The sequence below is a fragment of the Pseudophryne corroboree genome, chromosome 6 (genome assembly GCF_028390025.1).
Source record: "Pseudophryne corroboree isolate aPseCor3 chromosome 6, aPseCor3.hap2, whole genome shotgun sequence".
Classification (NCBI taxonomy): domain Eukaryota; kingdom Metazoa; phylum Chordata; class Amphibia; order Anura; family Myobatrachidae; genus Pseudophryne; species Pseudophryne corroboree.
In genome coordinates, this window is record NC_086449.1 from 72,278,237 (window position 1) to 72,298,110 (window position 19,874).

The 19,874-nt window shown below is 47.4% G+C and overlaps 1 protein-coding gene across 16 annotated transcripts in view; it reads left to right on the top strand.

Moving 5' to 3' along the window:
• CACNA1A (calcium voltage-gated channel subunit alpha1 A) overlaps positions 1-19,874 on the top strand; it is a 502,477-nt gene that overhangs the window by 219,135 nt on the left and 263,468 nt on the right. For all 16 annotated transcript variants that reach the window (XR_010180475.1, XR_010180476.1, XM_063931156.1 and 13 more), the window contains 7 exons: positions 817-909; positions 1,627-1,836; positions 11,692-11,804; positions 12,911-13,023; positions 13,304-13,435; positions 13,580-13,652; positions 13,745-13,868. Coding sequence is in view for 14 of the 16 variants with exons in the window: in XM_063931156.1 (XP_063787226.1) it covers positions 817-909; positions 1,627-1,836; positions 11,692-11,804; positions 12,911-13,023; positions 13,304-13,435; positions 13,580-13,652; positions 13,745-13,868 (858 nt within the window). In the remaining 2 variants the exon portion in view is untranslated. The remainder of the gene's footprint in view (positions 1-816; positions 910-1,626; positions 1,837-11,691; positions 11,805-12,910; positions 13,024-13,303; positions 13,436-13,579; positions 13,653-13,744; positions 13,869-19,874) is intronic.

The window sequence follows — 19,874 nt, forward strand, 5'->3', positions numbered from 1 at the left end:
TGGGTGGGAGGGAAAAAAAAGGTCCAGGCTGAGCATTCCCCACTTATTATACTATAGCCTGAAACAAGGGTAGGACTCAATGCATCATCTCAAAACTCTCAACTAGAGGTAACTTAATTTATGGAAAATCCCATATTATGCATTAGATATATAGCCCAGAAATATAGAAAACTAGTTACCGGCCGTCAAAATGACAGAACAACATAAAATCAATGTCAGCGCCAGAAGCTCTGAGCGTCTGAACGGAACAACAATTGAATTGCTCCGCCAGGCGCCATCTAGTGGCCGTAGCCTTTTATTATATAGGATGTGAACTAGAGACTAGCGATAATAAAATTTATATAAATTATAATCACCAATTTGCTGATTGTGAGCAAAGAGCCTATTAGATGTGTGGATGGTGACGCACCCCTGACCCAACATTAACCACCACTTTCCGGTATGTATATGCAAGCAAAAGATATCTGAAATACCTGACATGTAAGTAAAACGTATGGCCTGTGTCTCCTTAATTCTCTGCAATCGATGCTGACAAATGAAGAGTGATTTATGGGGTGGGGGGCTAGAGAAACACCAGTAGACTGAGCAGGTGGGGGAGACGTAGATGCTACATATGACTGGTCTCGCTACGGAGGTCACAATATCATCTCAGACCATCGGCGCATTTCTGCGGAACGTGGATGCGCTAGTCGGAATTCCTGCAGATCGTTTGTTAATGCGCATTCAGATGTCGCTTGTGAGTGACTTATCCGCATCGTTTTGGGTCATATATGACCCTCAGTGTGTATTTTCATTACACGTCTTTTGTTTTCGCAGGAGCCCTACGGAGACCTGTCGTCAAGAAGAACAAAACTGAGCTGCTGAACACTGACGAGGGGGAGGAGGTCATAGGAGACATCTCTTCAGTGGGTAAGTACCTTCTCAGCTCACAGGTGTCCGGATATTAGGACAATTGTGGAATATAGACAAGAGGCGATCCCTGGCATTGTAGAATGATTGTCATACTACGTATCTGCCGGGAGCAGGAACTACGATAACTGGATTACAGCGGTGTAGTAGGAGGCCATTCTGTAACAGTTGCATATGCAGTGTTATATAGAGCACTATACTGATTGCTGTACTAGGCTAATGTGAGAGATACATGGGAATGGTAGGTTCAGGGGTTAAAGTGGGGGGGGGAACGAGGTGGAACTGAATTCCACCACCTGTAATGGTAGGGGGAACTAGTTCCACCATCTCCACTGCCCTGCACAGTAATTCCAACAGAAAAGCCCACCCCATCATCTGCGTCAATCGATGATACAGGCGGCACTAATGTTGCTGATGAGCTGCAGCCACCTACTACTTCCTCAGGTCCTGGTGCCTCCATGGTCCTCCTCCATGAGTTTCACCACCTCACCAGGACCACTTTAAGCCCTGGGTAGGTTTATATGTCAGTCTGCATCCTATGGAGCAATGATGGTCGCAGTGCCAGCTGAGTAAGCTTAGGTTTGTTGTGCTGGGAATGTACATCGTTCGTGCTTTTCCAGTATATAGTTAGCCTAACCCAACTTAGATCAGTCATGGGAATTAATTAAAATGATGTTTGTGCTATTTCTAGTTACTTTCTCTCTCTCATTTCTGTAGGCTCTCCTTTTGCTCGTGCCAGTATCAAAAGTGCCAAGATTGAGAATTCCACATATCTAAACAAGAAAGAACGACGCATGCGTTTCTACATCCGACGTATGGTGAAGACTCAGGCCTTTTACTGGGTGGTTCTAGGTCTTGTAGCACTTAACACGCTGTGCGTGGCGATCGTGCACTACGGCCAGTCTGAGCAGCTAACTAATTTTCTCTGTGAGTTACTTCCAATGGCAGTTAATGGTGGTGATGGGCGTGGTGGTGGTGGTGTGGGCAGTGGTGGTATTGGTGGTGTAGTGGGAGGTTGTAGTGGGCACTGGTAAAGATGTGGGTAGCTGTAAAGATGTGGACAGTAGTCGTGGTGTGGGTGGTGGTGGAAATGTGCATGGAGGTGTGGGTTGTGGTGATGTGGAGGTAGAGGTAGTGTAGGTGGTGGTAATGTAGGCAGTGGTGGTGTTGGGTGTGGAGATGTGGGCGGTGGTGGTGTTGTGGATGGTAGTGTGGGCTGTGGTGGTCATGTGGGTGGTAGTGGCATGGGGGATGCCGGTGGTGATGTGGATGAGGATGTGGATGACGGTGATGTGGAGGTAGTGGTAGTGTGGGGGGTGGTGGTGGTGTTGGGTGTGGTGATGTGGGCGCTGGTGGTGTTGTGGATGGTAGTGTGGGCTATGGTGGTCATTTGGGCGGTAGTGGTGTGGGGGGTGCTGGTGGTGATGTGGATGGTAATGTGGTGGCATTGGTGATGTTGGCGATAGTGGTGTGGAGGGTGCCGGTAGTGATGTGGATGGGGATGTGGGTGGTGGTGATTTGGAGGTAGTGGTAGTGTGGGTGGTGGTAATGTGAGTGGTGTTGGGTGTGGTGAAGGTGATGGTGTTGTGGATGGTAGTGTGGGCTGTGGTGGTCACGTGGGCGGTAGTAGTGTGGGGAGTGCTGGTAGTGTGGATGGTGTTGGTGATGTGGGCGATAATGGTGTGGGGGGTGCTGGTGGTGATATGGATGGTAGTGTGGGTGATGTGGGCGATAGTGGTGTGGGGGGTGCTTGTGGTGATATGGATGGTAGTGTGGGTGGTGTTGGTGATGTGGGCGATAGTGGTGTGGGGGGTGCTGGTTGTAATATGGATGGTAGTGTGGGTGGTGTTGGTGATGTGGGCGATAGTGGTTTGGGGGGTGCTTGTGGTGATATGGATGGTAGTGTGGGTGGTATTGGTGATGTGGGTGATAGTGGTGTGGGGGGTGCTGGTGGTGATATTGATGGTAGTGTGGGTGGTGTTAGTGATGTGGGTGATAGTAGTGTGTGGGTGCGCTGGATGTGCCGTTAGTGATGTGGATGGTAGTGTGGGTGATGGGGGTGACATGGGAGGTAGTTGTGTAGGGGTGGTGGTAGTGTTGGGTGTGCTGGTGGTAATGTGGCAGTGAGGGATATGTGGATGGTCGTGGTGATGTGGGCAGTGGTGTTGTGGGCAGTGTTGATGTGGGCAGTTATGTGTGGGTAGTGGTGGTGTTTGGAGGGGGGGTGTCTGGTTTGGGGGAGATTGGGAGGCTTTAGTTTGTAACAGTAAATTTGAGCCCTCCATTTTCATAATATCTACAATCCTACATATAAAGGGTGAATACCTAAAGTGGAGAAAAAAACAGAAATATTTTCTATTTGGTGTGCAAATTTAATATGACTGATCTTTTGCAATAATTTAGTCTCAATTTTCCCTTGATAGGAGTGAATAAAGAATAACGTTAAAAAGAATGCGATTGTACCCATTACACATGATGAATATTTATGATTTATTTATCTATGGGTTTATACATGTGTTTTGCCATCTGAAGCAATCTCTGAATGAGTTGATCAGAGTCTGTAGAATTTCCGATTCTCCCATTTACCTTCCCCTACAACGTCCTGTATCAAAATCATATTTGGGGTTTTATGTTCACTCATAGATATCACAGTCAGGCATGTACTGTGACCTATTCCTCTCCTTGCTGTAATTAGTGTCAGGTATTCAGGCGGACATAGTTGCACAGTTTTGATCTCCTAGTGCACAGCGTGCGACTCTTATAATTACTGAGCTTACACGCACCATTTTCATAGGCTGGAATTTCAAAGGTGTCTAAAGGACTGATCAATTTTGTCATGCCGCTTATGGCCCAGCAAGTTACACAGCGCCTGCTGTTCCAGTGAGGATGTGATGTGTAATGTAGCGCTCAATAAATGTATAGCTGGCTTTAACGAGATCGCCATACAATTTGTTCAATTCATATTGGTTTTATTTCTGAAGGAAGGAACAGAATCTACACGCACCAGCTCCTATGTACCATTAAAGGAAGACTTTTAAAAGTATCTACAATCATAGAGCGCGCTTGCTGATCACAAAGGCCCTTGTAATTAACATATTCTTTCCCAGGCAAATAGTATTAAAACAGCTGTAGTACATAAATTATTTCTCTAACGTCCTAGTGGATGCTGGGACTCCGTCAGGACCATGGGGAATAGCGGGCTCCGCAGGAGACAGGGCACATCTAAAAAAGCTTTTAGGTCACATGGTGCGTACTGGCTCCTCCCCCTATGACCCTCCTCCAAGCCTCAGTTAGGTTTTTGTGCCCGTCCGAGAGGGTGCAATCTAGGTGGCTCTCCTAAAGAGCTGTTTAGAAAAGTTTTTTTTTAGGTTTCAATCTCAGTGATTCCTGCTGGCAACAGGATCACTGCATCGAGGGACTTAGGGGAGAGATTTCCAACTCACCTGCGTGCAGGATGGATTGGAGTCTTAGGCTACTGGACACTTAGCTCCAGAGGGAGTCGGAACACAGGTCAGCCTGGGGTTCGTCCCGGAGCCGCGCCGCCGATCCCCCTTACAGACGCTGAAGAGACGGCAGAACGGAGGTCCGGAAAGCAGGCGGCAGAAGACTCCTCAGTCTTCTTGAAGGTAGCGCACAGCACGGCAGCTGTGCGCCATTGTTGTCACACGGCTCACTGACTCAGTCACGGAGGGTGCAGGGCGCTGCTGGGGGCGCCCTGGGCAGCAATATAATTACCTTTAGTGGCAAAATAAATACATCACATATAGCCATTAAGGCTATATGTATGTATTTTAACCCAGGCCAGTTTCTTAAAAACCGGGGAAAAGCCCGCCGAAAAAGGGGCGGAGCTTATTCTCCTCAGCACTCAGCGCCATTTTCCTGCTCAGCTCCGCTGGTGAGGAAGGCTCCCAGGTCTCTCCCCTGCACTGCACTACAGAAACAGGGTAACAAAGAGAAGGGGGGCATAAATTGGCGATATTTATATATTAAGAGCGCATATATAGTAAACAACACCTTCTAGGGTTGTTTATATACATTTATAGCGCTTTTGGTGTGTGCTGGCAAACTCTCCCTCTGTCTCCCCAAAGGGCTAGGGGGTCCTGTCTTCGATTAGAGCATTCCCTGTGTGGCTGCTGTGTGTCGGTACGTGTGTGTCGACATGTATGAGGACGATGTTGGTGTGGAGGCAGAGCAATTGCCGATGATGGTAATGTCACCCCCTAGGGAGTCGACACCGGAATGGATGGCTTTAGTTATGGAATTACGTGATAATGTCAGCACATTACAAAAGTCAGTTGACGAAATAAGACGCCCGGCAAACCAGTTAGTACCGGTTCAGGCGTCTCAGACACCGTCAGGGGCTGTAAAACGTCCTTTACCTCAGTCAGTCGACACGGGTACCGACACAGATGAATCTAGTGTCGACGGTGAAGAAACAAACGTATTTTCCAATAGGGCCACACGTTATATGATCACGGCAATGAAGGAGGCTTTGCAGATCTCTGATACTGCTGGTACCTCAAAAAGGGGTATTATGTGGGGGGTGAAAAAACTACCTGTATTTTTTCCAGAATCAGAGGAATTGAATGACGTGTGTGATGAAGCGTGGGTTAACCCCGATAGAAAACTGCTAATTTCCAAGAAGTTATTGGCATTATACCCTTTCCCACCAGAGGTTAGGGCGCGCTGGGAAACACCCCCTAGGGTGGATAAGGCGCTCACACGTTTATAAAAGCAAGTGGCGTTGCCGTCTCCTGATACGGCCGCCCTCAAGGATCCAGCAGATAGGAGGCTGGAAACTACACTGAAGAGTATATACACACATACTGGTGTTATACTGCGACCGGCAATAGCCTCAGCCTGGATGTGCAGTGCTGGGGTAGTGTGGTTGGATTCTCTGACTGAAAATATTGATACCCTGGATAGGGACAGTATTTTATTGACTCTAGAGCAATTAAAGGATGCTTTCCTTTATATGCGAGATGCTCAGAGGGATGTTTGTACTCTAGCATCAAGAGTAAGCGCGATGTCCATATCTGCCAGAAGAAGTTTATGGACGCGACAGTGGTCAGGTGATGCGGATTCCAAGAGGCATATGGAAGTATTGCCATATAAAGGAGAGGAATTGTTTGGGGTCGGTCTTTCGGACCTGGTGGCCACGGCAACTGCCGGCAAATCCACTTTTTTACCTCAGACCCCCTCCCAACAGAAAAAGACACCGTCTTTTCAGCCGCAGTCCTTTCGCTCCTATAAAAAGCGACCAAAAGGACAGTCTTATCTGCCGCGAGGCAGAGGAAAGGGTAAGAAAGGGCAGCAAGCAGCCCCTGCCCAGGAACAGAAGCCCGCCCCGGCTTCTACAAAGCCATCAGCATGACGCTGGGGCTTTACAAGCGGACTCAGGAACGGTGGGGGGTCGACTCGAGATTTTCAGCAATCAATGGGTTCACTCACAAGTGGACCCGTGGGTCCTGCAGATAGTATCTCAGGGTTACATGCTGGAGTTCGAAAGGTCTCCCCCTCGCCGGTTCCTAAAGTCTGCTTTACCAACGTCTCCCTCAGAAAGGACGTCGGTTTTGGAAGCCATTCACAAGCTGTATTCTCAGCAGGTGATAGTCAAGGTACCCCTCCTACAACAGGGAAAGGGGTATTATTCCACACTATTTGTGGTACCGAAACCGGACGGTTCGGTAAGGCCTATTCTAAATCTGAAATCCTTGAACCTGTACATAAAGAAATTCAAGTTCAAGATGGAGTCACTCAGAGCAGTGATAGCGAATCTGGAAGAAGGAGACTTCATGGTGTCCTTGGACATAAAAGATGCTTATCTACATGTCCCGATTTACCCATCACACCAAGGGTATCTCAGGTTCGTGATACAAGACTGTCATTATCAGTTTCAAACGCTGCCGGTTGGGTTGTCCACGGCCCCTCGGGTCTTTACCAAGGTAATGACCGAAATGATGGTTCTTCTACGAAGAAAAGGCGTATTAATTATCCCTTACTTGGACGATCTCCTGATAAGGGCAAAGTCCAGAGAACAGCTGGAAGTCGGTGTAGCGCTAACACAAGTAGTGCTTCAGCAACACGGGTGGATTCTAAATCTTCCAAAATCTCAATTGACCCCGACAACACATCTGCTGTTCCTGGGCATGATTCTGGACACGGTTCAGAAAAAGGTATTTCTCCCGGAAGAGAAAGCAAGGGAGTTATCCGAACTTGTCAAGAACCTCCTAAAACCAGGAACTGTGTCAGTACATCAATGCACAAGAGTCCTGGGAAAGATGGTGGCTTCGTACGAAGCGATTCCATTCGGCAGATTCCATGCACGAACATTTCAGTGGGATCTGCTGGACAAATGGTCCGGATCGCATCTGCACATGCATCAGCGGATAACACTGTCACCGAGAACAAGGTTGTCTCTCCTGTGGTGGTTGCAGACTGCCCATCTGTTAGTGGGCCGCAGATTCGGCATACAGGACTGGGTCCTGGTGACTACGGATGCCAGCCTACGAGGTTGGGGAGCAGTCACAAAGGGAAGAAACTTCCAGGGCGTGTGGTCAAACCTGGAGACGTCTCTTCACATAAATATACTGGAGCTAAGAGCGATCTACAATGCTCTAAGCCTGGCAAAATCGCTGCTACAGGGTCAGCCGGTGTTGATCCAGTCCGACAACATCACGGCAGTCGCCCACGTAAACCGACAAGGCGGCACGAGAAGCAGGAGTGCAATGGCAGAAGCTGCAAGGATTCTGCGCTGGGCGGAGAATCATGTCGTAGCACTGTCAGCAGTGTTCATCCCGGGAGTGGACAACTGGGAAGCAGATTTCCTCAGCAGACACGACCTTCACCCGGGAGAGTGGGGACTTCATCCAGAAGTTTTCCACATGATTGTGAACCGTTGGGAAAAACCAAAGGTGGACATGATGGCGTCTCGCCTCAACAAAAAATTGGACAGGTATTGCGCCAGGTCAAGAGACCCTCAGGCAATAGCTGTGGACGCTCTGGTAACACCGTGGGTGTACCAGTCAGTGTATGTGTTCCCTCCTCTGCCTCTCATACCAAAGGTACTGAGAATTATACGGAAAAGAGGAGTAAGAACAATACTGGTAGCTCCGGACTGGCCAAGAAGAACTTGGTATCCGGAACTTCAAGAGATGCTCACGGAGGATCCGTGGCCTCTACCTCTAAGAAGGGATCTGCTTCAGCAGGGACCTTGTATGTTCCAAGACTTACCGCGGCTGCGTTTGACGGCATGGCGGTTGAACGCCGGATTCTAAAAGAGAAGGGCATTCCTGAGGAAGTTATTCCTACTTTAATTAAAGCCAGGAAAGAAGTGACCGCACAACATTATCACCGCATTTGGAGAAAATATGTTGCGTGGTGTGAGGCCAAGAAGGCTCCAACGGAAGAATTTCAATTGGGTCGATTCTTACATTTCCTGCAAGCAGGATTGTCTATGGGCCTCAAATTGGGGTCCATTAAAGTTCAAATTTCGGCCTTATCAATTTTCTTCCAGAAGGAATTGGCGTCAGTGCCTGAAGTACAAACTTTTGTCAAAGGTGTACTACATATACAACCCCCAATAGTGCCTCCAGTGGCACCGTGGGATTTGAACGTGGTTCTAAATTTTCTCAAATCTCATTGGTTTGAGCCTTTAAAATCGGTAGATTTAAAATACCTTACATGGAAGGTAACCATGCTGTTGGCCCTGGCTTCAGCCAGGAGAGTTTCGGAGTTGGCAGCTTTGTCATACAAAAGCCCATATCTGATATTCCATTCGGACAGGGCAGAATTGAGGACACGTCCTCAATTTCTCCCTAAGGTGGTTTCGGCATTTCACTTGAACCAGCCTATTGTGGTGCCTGCGGCTACTAGCGACTTGGAGGACTCCAAGTTACTGGACGTTGTCAGAGCATTAAAAATATATATTTCAAGGACAGCTGGAGTCAGAAAATCTGACTCGTTGTTTACATTGTATGCACCCAACAAGTTGGGTGCTCCTGCGTCTAAACAGACGATTGCACGTTGGATATGTAGTACAATCCAACTTGCACATTCTGTGGCAGGCCTGCCACAGCCTAAATCTGTATAGGCCCATTCCACAAGGAAAGTGGGCTCATCCTGGGCGGCTGCCCGAGGAGTCTCGGCATTACAACTTTGCCGAGCAGCTACGTGGTCAGGGGAGAACACGTTTGTAAAATTTTACAAATTTGATACTCTGGCTAAAGAGGACCTGGAGTTCTCTCATTCGGTGCTGCAGAGTCATCCGCACTCTCCCGCCCGTTTGGGAGCTTTGGTATAATCCCCATGGTCCTGACGGAGTCCCAGCATCCACTAGGACGTTAGAGAAAATAAGAATTTACTTACCGATAATTCTATTTCTCATAGTCCATAGTGGATGCTGGGCGCCCATCCCAAGTGCGGATTGTCTGCAATGCTTGTACATAGTTATTGTTACAAAAATCGGGTTATTACTGTTGTTGTGAGCCATCTGTTCAGAGGCTACTTCGTTTGTGTTATCATACTGTTAACTGGGTTCAGATCACAAGTTGTACGGTGTGATTGGTGTGGCTGGTATGAGTCTTACCCGGGATTCAAGATCCTTCCTTATTGTGTACGCTCGTCCGGGCACAGTACCTAACTGAGGCTTGGAGGAGGGTCATAGGGGGAGGAGCCAGTACGCACCATGTGACCTAAAAGCTTTTTTAGATGTGCCCTGTCTCCTGCGGAGCCCGCTATTCCCCATGGTCCTGACGGAGTCCCAGCATCCACTACGGACTATGAGAAATAGAATTATCGGTAAGTAAATTCTTATTTTCCACCAGAAGGCGCCAGGAAAAAGTAACAATGATTTCTAAATCGTTGTATTATCAACTCAGTTGTACACATAGGGGCTGATTCAGAGAAGGGCGCAGCCGCGCGTCTGGATGCAGAGGCCGCATCCATCTGGTTGGCACACGCACAAACTTGAAAGTTTGGGATTGGATATTAGGATTATTGAATGGATAAGATCTTGGTTGAAGGATAGAAAACAGAGAGTTGTGGTAAATGGAGTGCATTCACAGGAGGGAAATGTTACCAGTGGAGTACCCCAGGGATCTGTACTTGGACCAGTGCTTTTTAATATCTTTATTGGTGACATTGCAAATGGCATTAAAGGGAAAGTATGTCTTTTTGCAGATGACACAAAGGTATGCAACAGGGTAGACACACCAGGTGGGGTAAAACAAATGATTGAGGATCTAGGTAGATTAGAGGAATGGTCAAGAGTCTGGCAATTACAGTTTAATGCCAAAAAATGCAAAATCATGCACTTGGGTCTCAAAAATCCTAAAGCTAAATACAGTATTAATGGCACTATACTGGAAACTACTGAGGAGGAAAGGGATCTAGGAGTCACTATTTCAGATGACTTAAAAGCAGGTAAGCAATGTAACAAGGCAATGAGGAAGGCTAGTCAGATGCTTGGCTGCATTGGGAGAGGAATCAGCAGCAGAAAGAAAGAAGTAATAATGCCACTGTATAGGTCATTGGTACGGCCTCATCTAGAATACTGTATTCAGTTCTGGAGGACATATCTTCAAAAGGATATTAATACATTAGAAACTGTACAAAGGAGGGCAACTAAAATGGTGCATGGCCTACATCACAAAACATACCCAGAAAGACTAAGAAATCTCAATATGTATGGATTGGAGCAGAGAAGGGAAAGGGGGGACATGATAGAAACTTTCAAATATATCAAGGGTTTTAACAAAGTCCAGGAGGGAAACATTCTCCAAATGAAGAGAAGCAATAGGACACGAGGACATGCACTGAGACTGGAGGGGGGGAGGTTCAGGGGAAATTTGCGGAAAAATTATTTCACAGAAAGGGTAGTGGACAAGTGGAATAGCCTCCCATCAGAGGTGGTAGAGGCTAAGACAGTAGAGCAATTTAAACATGCATGGGATAGACATAAGGATATCCTTACAAAGAAATAAGGATCAAATAAGGTTAGAGATAAAAATAATATATAAAAAAAAAGGGGCAGACTAGATGGGCCAAGTGGTTCTTGTCTGCCGACAAATTCTATGTTTCTATGGCCATAGTGCGCGTGTGCGACCCTTCTCCTTGCAGCCGCATCCTGGAAACGTGCGGCCGCAAAGGTGATTGTCAGCTGTGGGCGTTCGGTGGGCGGCGTTGCAGGGGCATGATGGCCGAAAGGGGGGCGTGTCGTGAGCGTTTTTTCGAGGTGGCTGCGTGACGTCACATGCAGCCGCTCTGATAGAAAAAATAACGGCGAACCGGCTGCCTACGCAGCCAGGGGTCGACCTTAAATAGATGCGTCCACAATTAAATTGCAGACTCATCGTGAGGTGCAACCACATCCGCTGGACAGCCATCTCATAATAACCCCTCTTATTTGGCAGCCATTATCATCGTCAGGGGGCACTTCCACCAGCCCTGTACTAGCTACAAATGATACGCCTGGAAACAGGTGTATTTACGCTTTAGTCCAAATTCTTCGAAACCTGTAATTTAATTGACACTTCCATACTGTCGTTTGTCTGTGTAATAGCGCCAAGTTACAGCAGTTATGGCTCCTCAGTAGCAAGGTAACATGATTGAAATGTGTCGCGCTCTGCAAACGTGCATACCCTCCACTCTGCACCAGCCCCAGAATGTTTTTAACATATTATAGTTATTTTTAGCCAATAGATGCATAAAGCAGAAAACTGAGGATGTCGTCTGATACCCAGAGTTACACCTGACACTTTTCTCCTCTCTTGTCCTTTGCAGACTATGCAGAATTCATTTTCCTTGGGCTCTTTATGTCCGAAATGTTTATAAAAATGTACGGTCTAGGAACCAGGCCTTATTTTCACTCATCGTTTAACTGCTTTGACTGTGCCGTAAGTATGCAACACCAGATTTTGAGTGATCGCTTTTCTTTTTTGGGGGGGGGGGGGGAGGATAAAAAGTAAAATGTCTATGTCTGTTACTATCTGGCTTTTGTAAGGATACAGAATATTTACACTTATATAAAATTTGTTTTTATGGCATTTAGCGTAGTTTTGCTGCTGGTGGATACATTTCCATACATTTTGGAGCGGACACTCCCGTCACTTTTCAGTTGTGATACAGTCCAGTAGATAATTGCACTGTCGCTAATTAGCTGCAAGCACTTTCTGTAGCCTAGGTACAATGTTCCAGGATAATCAAGAGTCCTATGTCCCTTTTACATGTTCTAACGAGGAGATGTAGGAGATCTGACATGTGAGATGTTTTGTATGGGACCCCTGCTGGCACAGACAGTAGTGACAATAACACATCATGAAAGTGGGATATTCTGTAGATTTTAGTTGCTTTTCCATCCTGAGGGGGTTTCCCTCCTTGCCCAGTTTAGGAACCCAGTGTGGCTTCAACCGTCTGCACATTACACTCATTCACAGAAGCATTCTAGTATTGGCACAGTTGCTGAAGAAGGTACAAAAAAGATGAGGCTCCTGATTGGATGGCAGCAGTGCTCCTCTTCTTACATGTCCCACCGCTTCAGTGGTGTAGGCTTTTAGATAGCTCTTCTGCAGTGGCCTCAATACAAGTGGGCTTCAAAGAGGACATCTTCACTGGGGACCAAACAGTGACCCATGGGAGCTTTATCCACTGCTCTACTAATCTAGTAAGGGAGAGCGAGGGGTTTGGTTAAATACCCTCTATAGGTGGAAACCCTCTTTAAGCATACAAGCCAGTTCAGAAAAGTAAATCTTGTGTAGCTGGGTACAATTGATGAAATTATATAAGATACCTGTGTTACATCCCACTGTGATGATGGTTGGGATTTGGCTGGCTGACCAAATAAATCTCAGAGGTAAGGACAGGTTTCCCCGTTTTACAGCATATGACAATAAACAAATTGCTCATACAGTATGTGCTGGCTGAATCTTCAGAGAAACCTAGCATAAACAGGTTATAGAGCAGACAGTTCCTCTTCTAATATGTCTCTGTCTACACCCTCCAGGTTATTACTGGGAGCATCTTTGAGGTCATATGGGCAATGGTGAAGCCTGGCACATCCTTCGGGATCAGCGTCTTAAGAGCCCTCCGCTTGCTGCGCATATTCAAGGTTACAAAGTAGGTGACCCAATGAAAGACTGGCAAATCCATGCCATATTCACAACCGATCATTTGTGATGTGAACATGCTAGGAGCCAGTATTTTGCAACCTACGTAATGTTTAATCAGTTCAATCAAGGCCCACTGAGCTTGGGCCAACTCTTTGGAGTTTCGGTAGCGAAACGTATCGTTGCAGAGAGATACGGTGTAGCCTACAGATACTACTGTACCTCTTCATGTCTGTGGTTTTTCCATCCACCTTATATTTCTTCCTATGATTGTATCTCTTCTCACCCAGGTATTGGGCGTCTCTCCGGAACCTGGTGATCTCCTTGCTCAGCTCCATGAAGTCCATCATCAGTTTGCTCTTCCTGCTCTTCCTCTTCATCGTGGTCTTTGCCTTACTAGGGATGCAGCTGTTTGGTGGACAGTAAGTACTGCGTGGCAGCACTGTACTGTGGCAGATTGCGGGTGTACTATCTTGGCACAGGGTGAATGAGCAGACTGCTAAGTAGGAAGCTGTAGGATCTTGTGTTACTGACTCTGCTGCTCATGTCTCTGGTCTTGTTAACAGGTTTAACTTTGATGACAAAACCCCTTCTACAAACTTTGACAATTTTCCTGCAGCAATAATGACTGTGTTTCAGGTAGGACACCTGGTAATTTTCCATTGAACAACTCACCTTTCTCCTCACGTTGCATCCCTCAGATGCTTCTACTCTTTTCTTTGTACCTACAGATATTGACTGGGGAAGACTGGAATGCAGTAATGTACGATGGCATCAAGTCTCAGGGAGGAGTAAAGTCTGACACTGGCATGTTATTCTCCATCTACTTCATCATCCTCACCCTCTTTGGGAACTGTATCCTGATGCTGAGAGGTTTCTTGGACCACTGATGTTTTATTAGTGGCGGACCTACATTTTTGAGGGCCTAAGCTTGAACTGTTGTGGGGCCCCCTTCGCAACCAGCAACATTAGGGCAACAGGCTGTCAGGAATTGTAGTTAAAAACGGATATGCGTTTCACTCTATTTAGAGAGAGTAAATGACAGAGCTAGACTACAAATCCCAGCAGCTCCCGTGGTACTAAGCGACACACATCCAAGCTTTAATAGCAGCTATGCTGTACTAGAAGCCTGGTTGTCATGGTGGTTTTGTTGACGAGCTATAACCATACAGTACATAAAAACAAGAGGTCAACATCTGATTTGTGGTGTTAAGATGCGCAAGCGAGACGAGTGAGAAGTAAAATAACCTTAATTTAATAACACACACTAAAAAAACACCATAGCCTTTGTTGAAAAATTCACTTATTAAAAAAACTTGCTCCAGGGCCCCTCTGGGAGTGCAACATGGTTTTGCCCAGTTGCACATTTGCTTGCTTGTTTTTTCTTTGCTTCCAAAATCTGGCCGTAAATACGCTGTTCTAAATGGCGTAATACATTGTCAGACCCCAAGCGTAGCAGGTATTCAGTTGTAGAGAGCAAATATAAGACAGTGAAGAAGGAACGTAAGATAGGGCAATAATAGACACTTCCAGATGTGTCCTCACACACAAACCGACCCTTGGGCCTAATTCAGATCTGTTCGCTGGCTAGCAATTTTTTGCAGCGCTGCGAACAGATAGACGCCGCCTATAGGGGAGTGTATTTTAGCTTTGCAAGTGTGCGAACGCATGTGCAGCCGCCCTGTACAAAAGCAGCTTGTGCAGTTTCTGAGTAGGTCTGACCTTACTCAGCCGCTGCGATCACTTCAGCCTATTCGAGCCCGGAATTGACGTCAGGCACCCGCCCTGCAAATGCCTTGACACGCCTGCGTTTTTCCAACCACTCCCACAAACGCCTTCTTCCTGTCAATCTCCTTGCGAACAGCTGTGTGAATGTATTCTTTGCTAGAACCAGTGCACAACAACGATTCGCTTTGTAACCGTACGGCGCGCCTGCGCATTGCGGTGCATGCGCAGTAGTTACCTGATCGCTGCGCAGCAAAAAACGCTAGCGAGCGAACAGATCTGAATTAGGCCCCTCGTGCAGAGCGTCTCTCCCGCTCAAAATGTGTGTTTTATTCGCATAAATAAAACAGCTGTGAGCGAAAAATCTGCATTGCTGGAGTACACTGCACAGTTTGATGTGCAACATTAGTACATCTGTGTGCGACTGAGTCTGGATCTGAGTAACAAGGGTTCTGATCATGCAAGCAGTCGCAGCTTTTCCTCAATCCGAGTTCCCTGGTGCTTAATCTGTGACTTTGGACCTTTTTCAGTAAGGATTGAAGATTCTGCTTTTTAGCAGAATCTGCAATCCTTTCAATCGCATGCTGGGAACCACCCATTGCAGGGCAAAGCTGCCCACCATGCTACCCACCTAACGGCGATCACACCGCAATTACAGTGTGGTTGTAGAAACTGTGGATGCCTCCTGCCGGCGTAGGCTGGCTGCGACGGCAGAAGTCCCGCCGCCATTTTTTCGATCGGAGCGGCTGCTTGTCACGACACACATCCGCTCTGAAAATGCTGCTGACATGCCCCGCCTTGACGTCCCGAAAACGATTGGTCGCCGCTGCCCACCTGCTCCGCAAACGCCTCTGCCTGTCAGTCTGGCAGAGGTGTTCGCAGTTAATGCAATCCAATCTCATTTACTGCTCACGCAGGACAGGACATGCGCACAGCAGGGCCATCTCACAAATTGCGGTTACATCGCGTTTGCGGTGCGACTTGAATCAGCCCCTTTGTACGTGTGTAAAACCATCCACAGAGCCAGAAATAACAAAGCCTGGTGTCACTAGTACACATATAAAATGCAAAATGTAAAGAAAAGTATGTCTCGCTACTCCTCTTGTAGCGACTCGGTCACGCCAGGTGTCTCGCCCTGTATGGCGTATAGATGCTAGCGGGTATATTTATTAAAGTGCGCTGGAGATCTTGCCCATTACAACCAATCAGATTCTAGCTACTATATTCTAGAATGTGCTAGATAAATCTTTAGTAGAATCTGATTGGTTGCTATTGGCAACAGCTCCACTTCTGAAAACCTGCACTTTAGTAAATATACCTCTAGGTGTCTGAGGACACATCTGTATTATGAGTCTATATTATGAGTCTGTATTATGAGTCTATATTATGAGTCTGTATTATGAGTCTATATTATGAGTCTGTATTATGAGTCTGTATTATGAGTCTGTTTTATGAGTCTGACTAGGCAAAACAATAAAAAATAAGATTTTAAACCTACCGGTAAATCTTTTTCTCCTAGTCTGTAGAGGATGCTGGGGACTCCGTAAGGACCATGGGGTATAGATGGGCTCCGCAGGAGACATGGGCACTCTAAAGACTTTAGAATGGGTGTGCACTGGCTTCTAACTCTATACCCCTCCTCCAGACCTCAGTTAGAGAAACTGTGCCCAGAAGAGACGGACAGTACGAGGAAAGGATTTTTGTTAATCTAAGGGCAAGATTCATACCAGCCACACCAATCACACCGTATAACCTGGAATATACGCAACCAGTTAACAGTATGAACAAAACAGCATCAGCCAAAGACTGATCTTAACTGTAACATAACCCTTATGTAAGCAACAACTATATACAAGCCTTGCAGAAATATGTCCGCACTGGGACGGGCGCCCAGCATCCTCTACGGACTAGGAGAAAAAGATTTACCGGTAGGTTTAAAATCTTATTTTCTCTTATGTCCTAGAGGATGCTGGGGACTCCGTAAGGACCATGGGGATTATACCAAAACTCCAAACCGGGCGGGAGAGTGCGGATGACTCTGCAGCACCGATTGAGCAAACATGAGGTCCTCATCAGTAGCTGCTCGGTAAAGCTGTAACGCCGAGAAGCCTCGGGCAGCCGCCCAAGAAGAGCCCCCCTTCCTAGTGGAATGGGCTTTTACCGAATTTGGTAACGGCAATCCAGCCGTAGAATGAGCCTGCTGAATCGTGTTACAGATCCAGCGAGCAATAGTCTGCTTAGAAGCAGGAGCGCCAACCTTGTTGGCCGCATACAGGACAAACAGTGCCTCTGTTTTCCTAATCCGAGCCGTCCTGGCTACGTAAATTTTTAAGGCCCTGACTACATCCAGGGACTTGGAATCCTCCAAGTCTCCTGTGCCACCGGCACCACAATAGGTTTTTTCATATGAAGCGAAGAAACCACCTTAGGCAAAAATTGAGGACGCACCCTCAACTCTGCTCTATCCACATGGAAAATCAGATAGGGGCTTTTGTGAGACAAAGCCGCCAATTCGGACACTCGCCTTGCAGATGCCAAGGCCAACAACAGGACCACCTTCCAAGTGAGAAATTTTAATTCAACTGTTTGAAGAGGCTCAAACCAGTTAGATTTTAGGAACTGTAACACCACGTTAAGGTCCCAAGGTGCCACTGGGGGCACAAAAGGAGGCTGGATGTGCAGCACACCCTTTACAAAAGTCTGGATTTCTGGGAGAGAAGCCAATTCCTTCTGAAAGAATATAGATAGGGCCGAAATCTGTACCTTAATGGAGCCTAACTTCAGGCCCATATCCACTCCTGTCTGTAGAAAGTGGAGAAAACGGCCCAAGTGGAAATCTTCCGTAGGAGCATTCTTGGCTTCACACCAAGAGACATACTTCCTCCAGATACGGTGATAATGTTTCGCCGTCACCTCCTTCCTAGCCTTTATCAGAGTATTGATGACTTCCGCCGGAATACCTTTCCCAGCTAGGATTCGGTGTTCAACCGCCATGCCGTCAAACGTAACCGCGGTAAGTCTTGGAATACGCAGGGCCCCTGCTGCAACAGGTCCTCCCTGAGAGGAAGAGGCCATGGATCTTCTGTGAGCATCTCCTGAAGATCTGAATACCAGGCCCTTCGATGCCAATCTGAAACAATGAGTATTGTCCGAACTCTTTTTCGTCTTATGATTCTCAATATTTTTGAGATGAGAGGAAGAGGAGGGAACACATAGACCGAATGAAACACCCACGGTGTCACCATGGCGTCTACCGCTACTGCCTTAGGGTCCCTTGACCTGGCACAATACCTCAGAATCTTCTTGTTGAGACGTGATGCCATCATATCTATTTGAGGAAGTCCCCAAAGACTTGTTATCTCTGCAAAAGCTTCTTGATGAAGTCCCCACTCTCCTGGATGGAGATCGTGTCTGCTGAGGAAATCTGCTTCCCAGTTGTCCACTCCCGGAATGAAGACTGCTGACAGAGCGCTTACGTGATTTTCCGCCCAGCGAAGAATCCTGGTGGCTTCCGCCATTGCCACTCTGCTCCTTGTCCCGCCTTGGCGGTTTGCATGAGCCACGGCTGTGACATTGTCTGATTAAATCAGAACCGGTAGGTCGCGAAGAAGATTCTCCGCTTGTCGTAGGCCATTGTATATGGCCCTTAATTCTAGAATGTTGATGTGTAGACAAGCCTCCTGGCTCGACCATAGTCCCTGAAAATTTCTTCCTAGTGTGACTGCTCCCCATCCTCGGAGGCTCGCGTCCGTGGTCACCAGAACCCAGTCCTGAATGCCGAACCTGCGACCCTCTAGAAGGTGAGCACTCTGCAGCCACCACAGGAGAGACACCCTGGCCCTGGGGGACAGGCGTATTTTCTGTTGAATTTGAAGATGGAACCCGGACCACTTGTCCAGAAGGTCCCACTGAAACGTCCTCGCATGAAACCTGCCGAAGGGGATCGCCTCGTAGGTCGCCACCATTTTTCCCATTACTCGAGTGCATTGATGAACTGACACTCTGTTCGGTTTTAACAGGTCTCTGACCATGTTCTGGAGTTCCTGGGCTTTTTCCATCGGGAGAAAAACCCTCTTTTGTTCTGTGTCCAGAATCATGCCTAAGAACGATAGCCGAGTCGTTGGAACCAACTGTGACTTTGGTAGATTTAGAATCCAACCATGCTGCTGGAGCACTCTCAGGGAGAGCGACACGCTTTTCAGCAACTGATCTCTCGATCTCGCTTTTATCATGAGATCGTCCAAGTATGGGATAATTGTGACTCCCTGCCTGCGCAGGAGCACCATCATTTCCGCCATTACCTTGGTGAAAATCCTCGGGGCCGTGGAAAGCCCAAACGGCAACGTCTGAAACTGGTAATGACAGCCCTGTACAGCGAATCTCAGGTACGCCTGATGAGGGGGATATATGGGGACATGAAGGTATGCATCCTTTATGTCCAGTGACACCATAAAATCCCCCCCTTCCAGGCTGGAGATAACTGCCCAGAGCGATTCCATCTTGAATTTGATCTTTTGCAAGTACAGGTTTAGGGATTTTAGATTTAGAATGGGTCTGACTGAGCCATCCGGTTTCGGAACCACAAACAGGGTTGAATTGTACCCCTTTCCCTGTTGAACTAGGGGAACCTTGACAATCATTTGCTGTTGACACAGCTTTTGAATTGCAGCTAAAACTATCTCCCTTTCTGGGGGAGAAGCTGGTAAAGCCGATTTGAAAAATCGGCGTGGAGGCACCTCTTCGAATTCCAGCTTGTAGCCCTGGGATACAATTTCCATCGCCCAAGGATCCACGTCTGACTGAACCCAGACGTGGCTGAAGAGTCGAAGATGTGCCCCCACCGGCGCGGACTCCCTCAGTGGAGCCCCAGCGTCATGCGGTGGATTTAGTAGAAGCCGGGGAGGACTTCTGCTTCTGGGAACTAGCCGTGGCAGGCATTCTTTTCCCTTTACCCTTACCTCTGGCGAGGAAGGAAGAGCCCCGACCTCTTCTGGATTTATGCGACCGAAAGGACTGCATCTGATATTGTGGTGTTTTCTTTTGCTGTGGGGGAACATAAGGCAAAAAAGTAGATTTACCCGCGGTAGCTGTGGAAACCAGGTCCGCGAGACCTTCCCCAAATAACACCTCACCCTT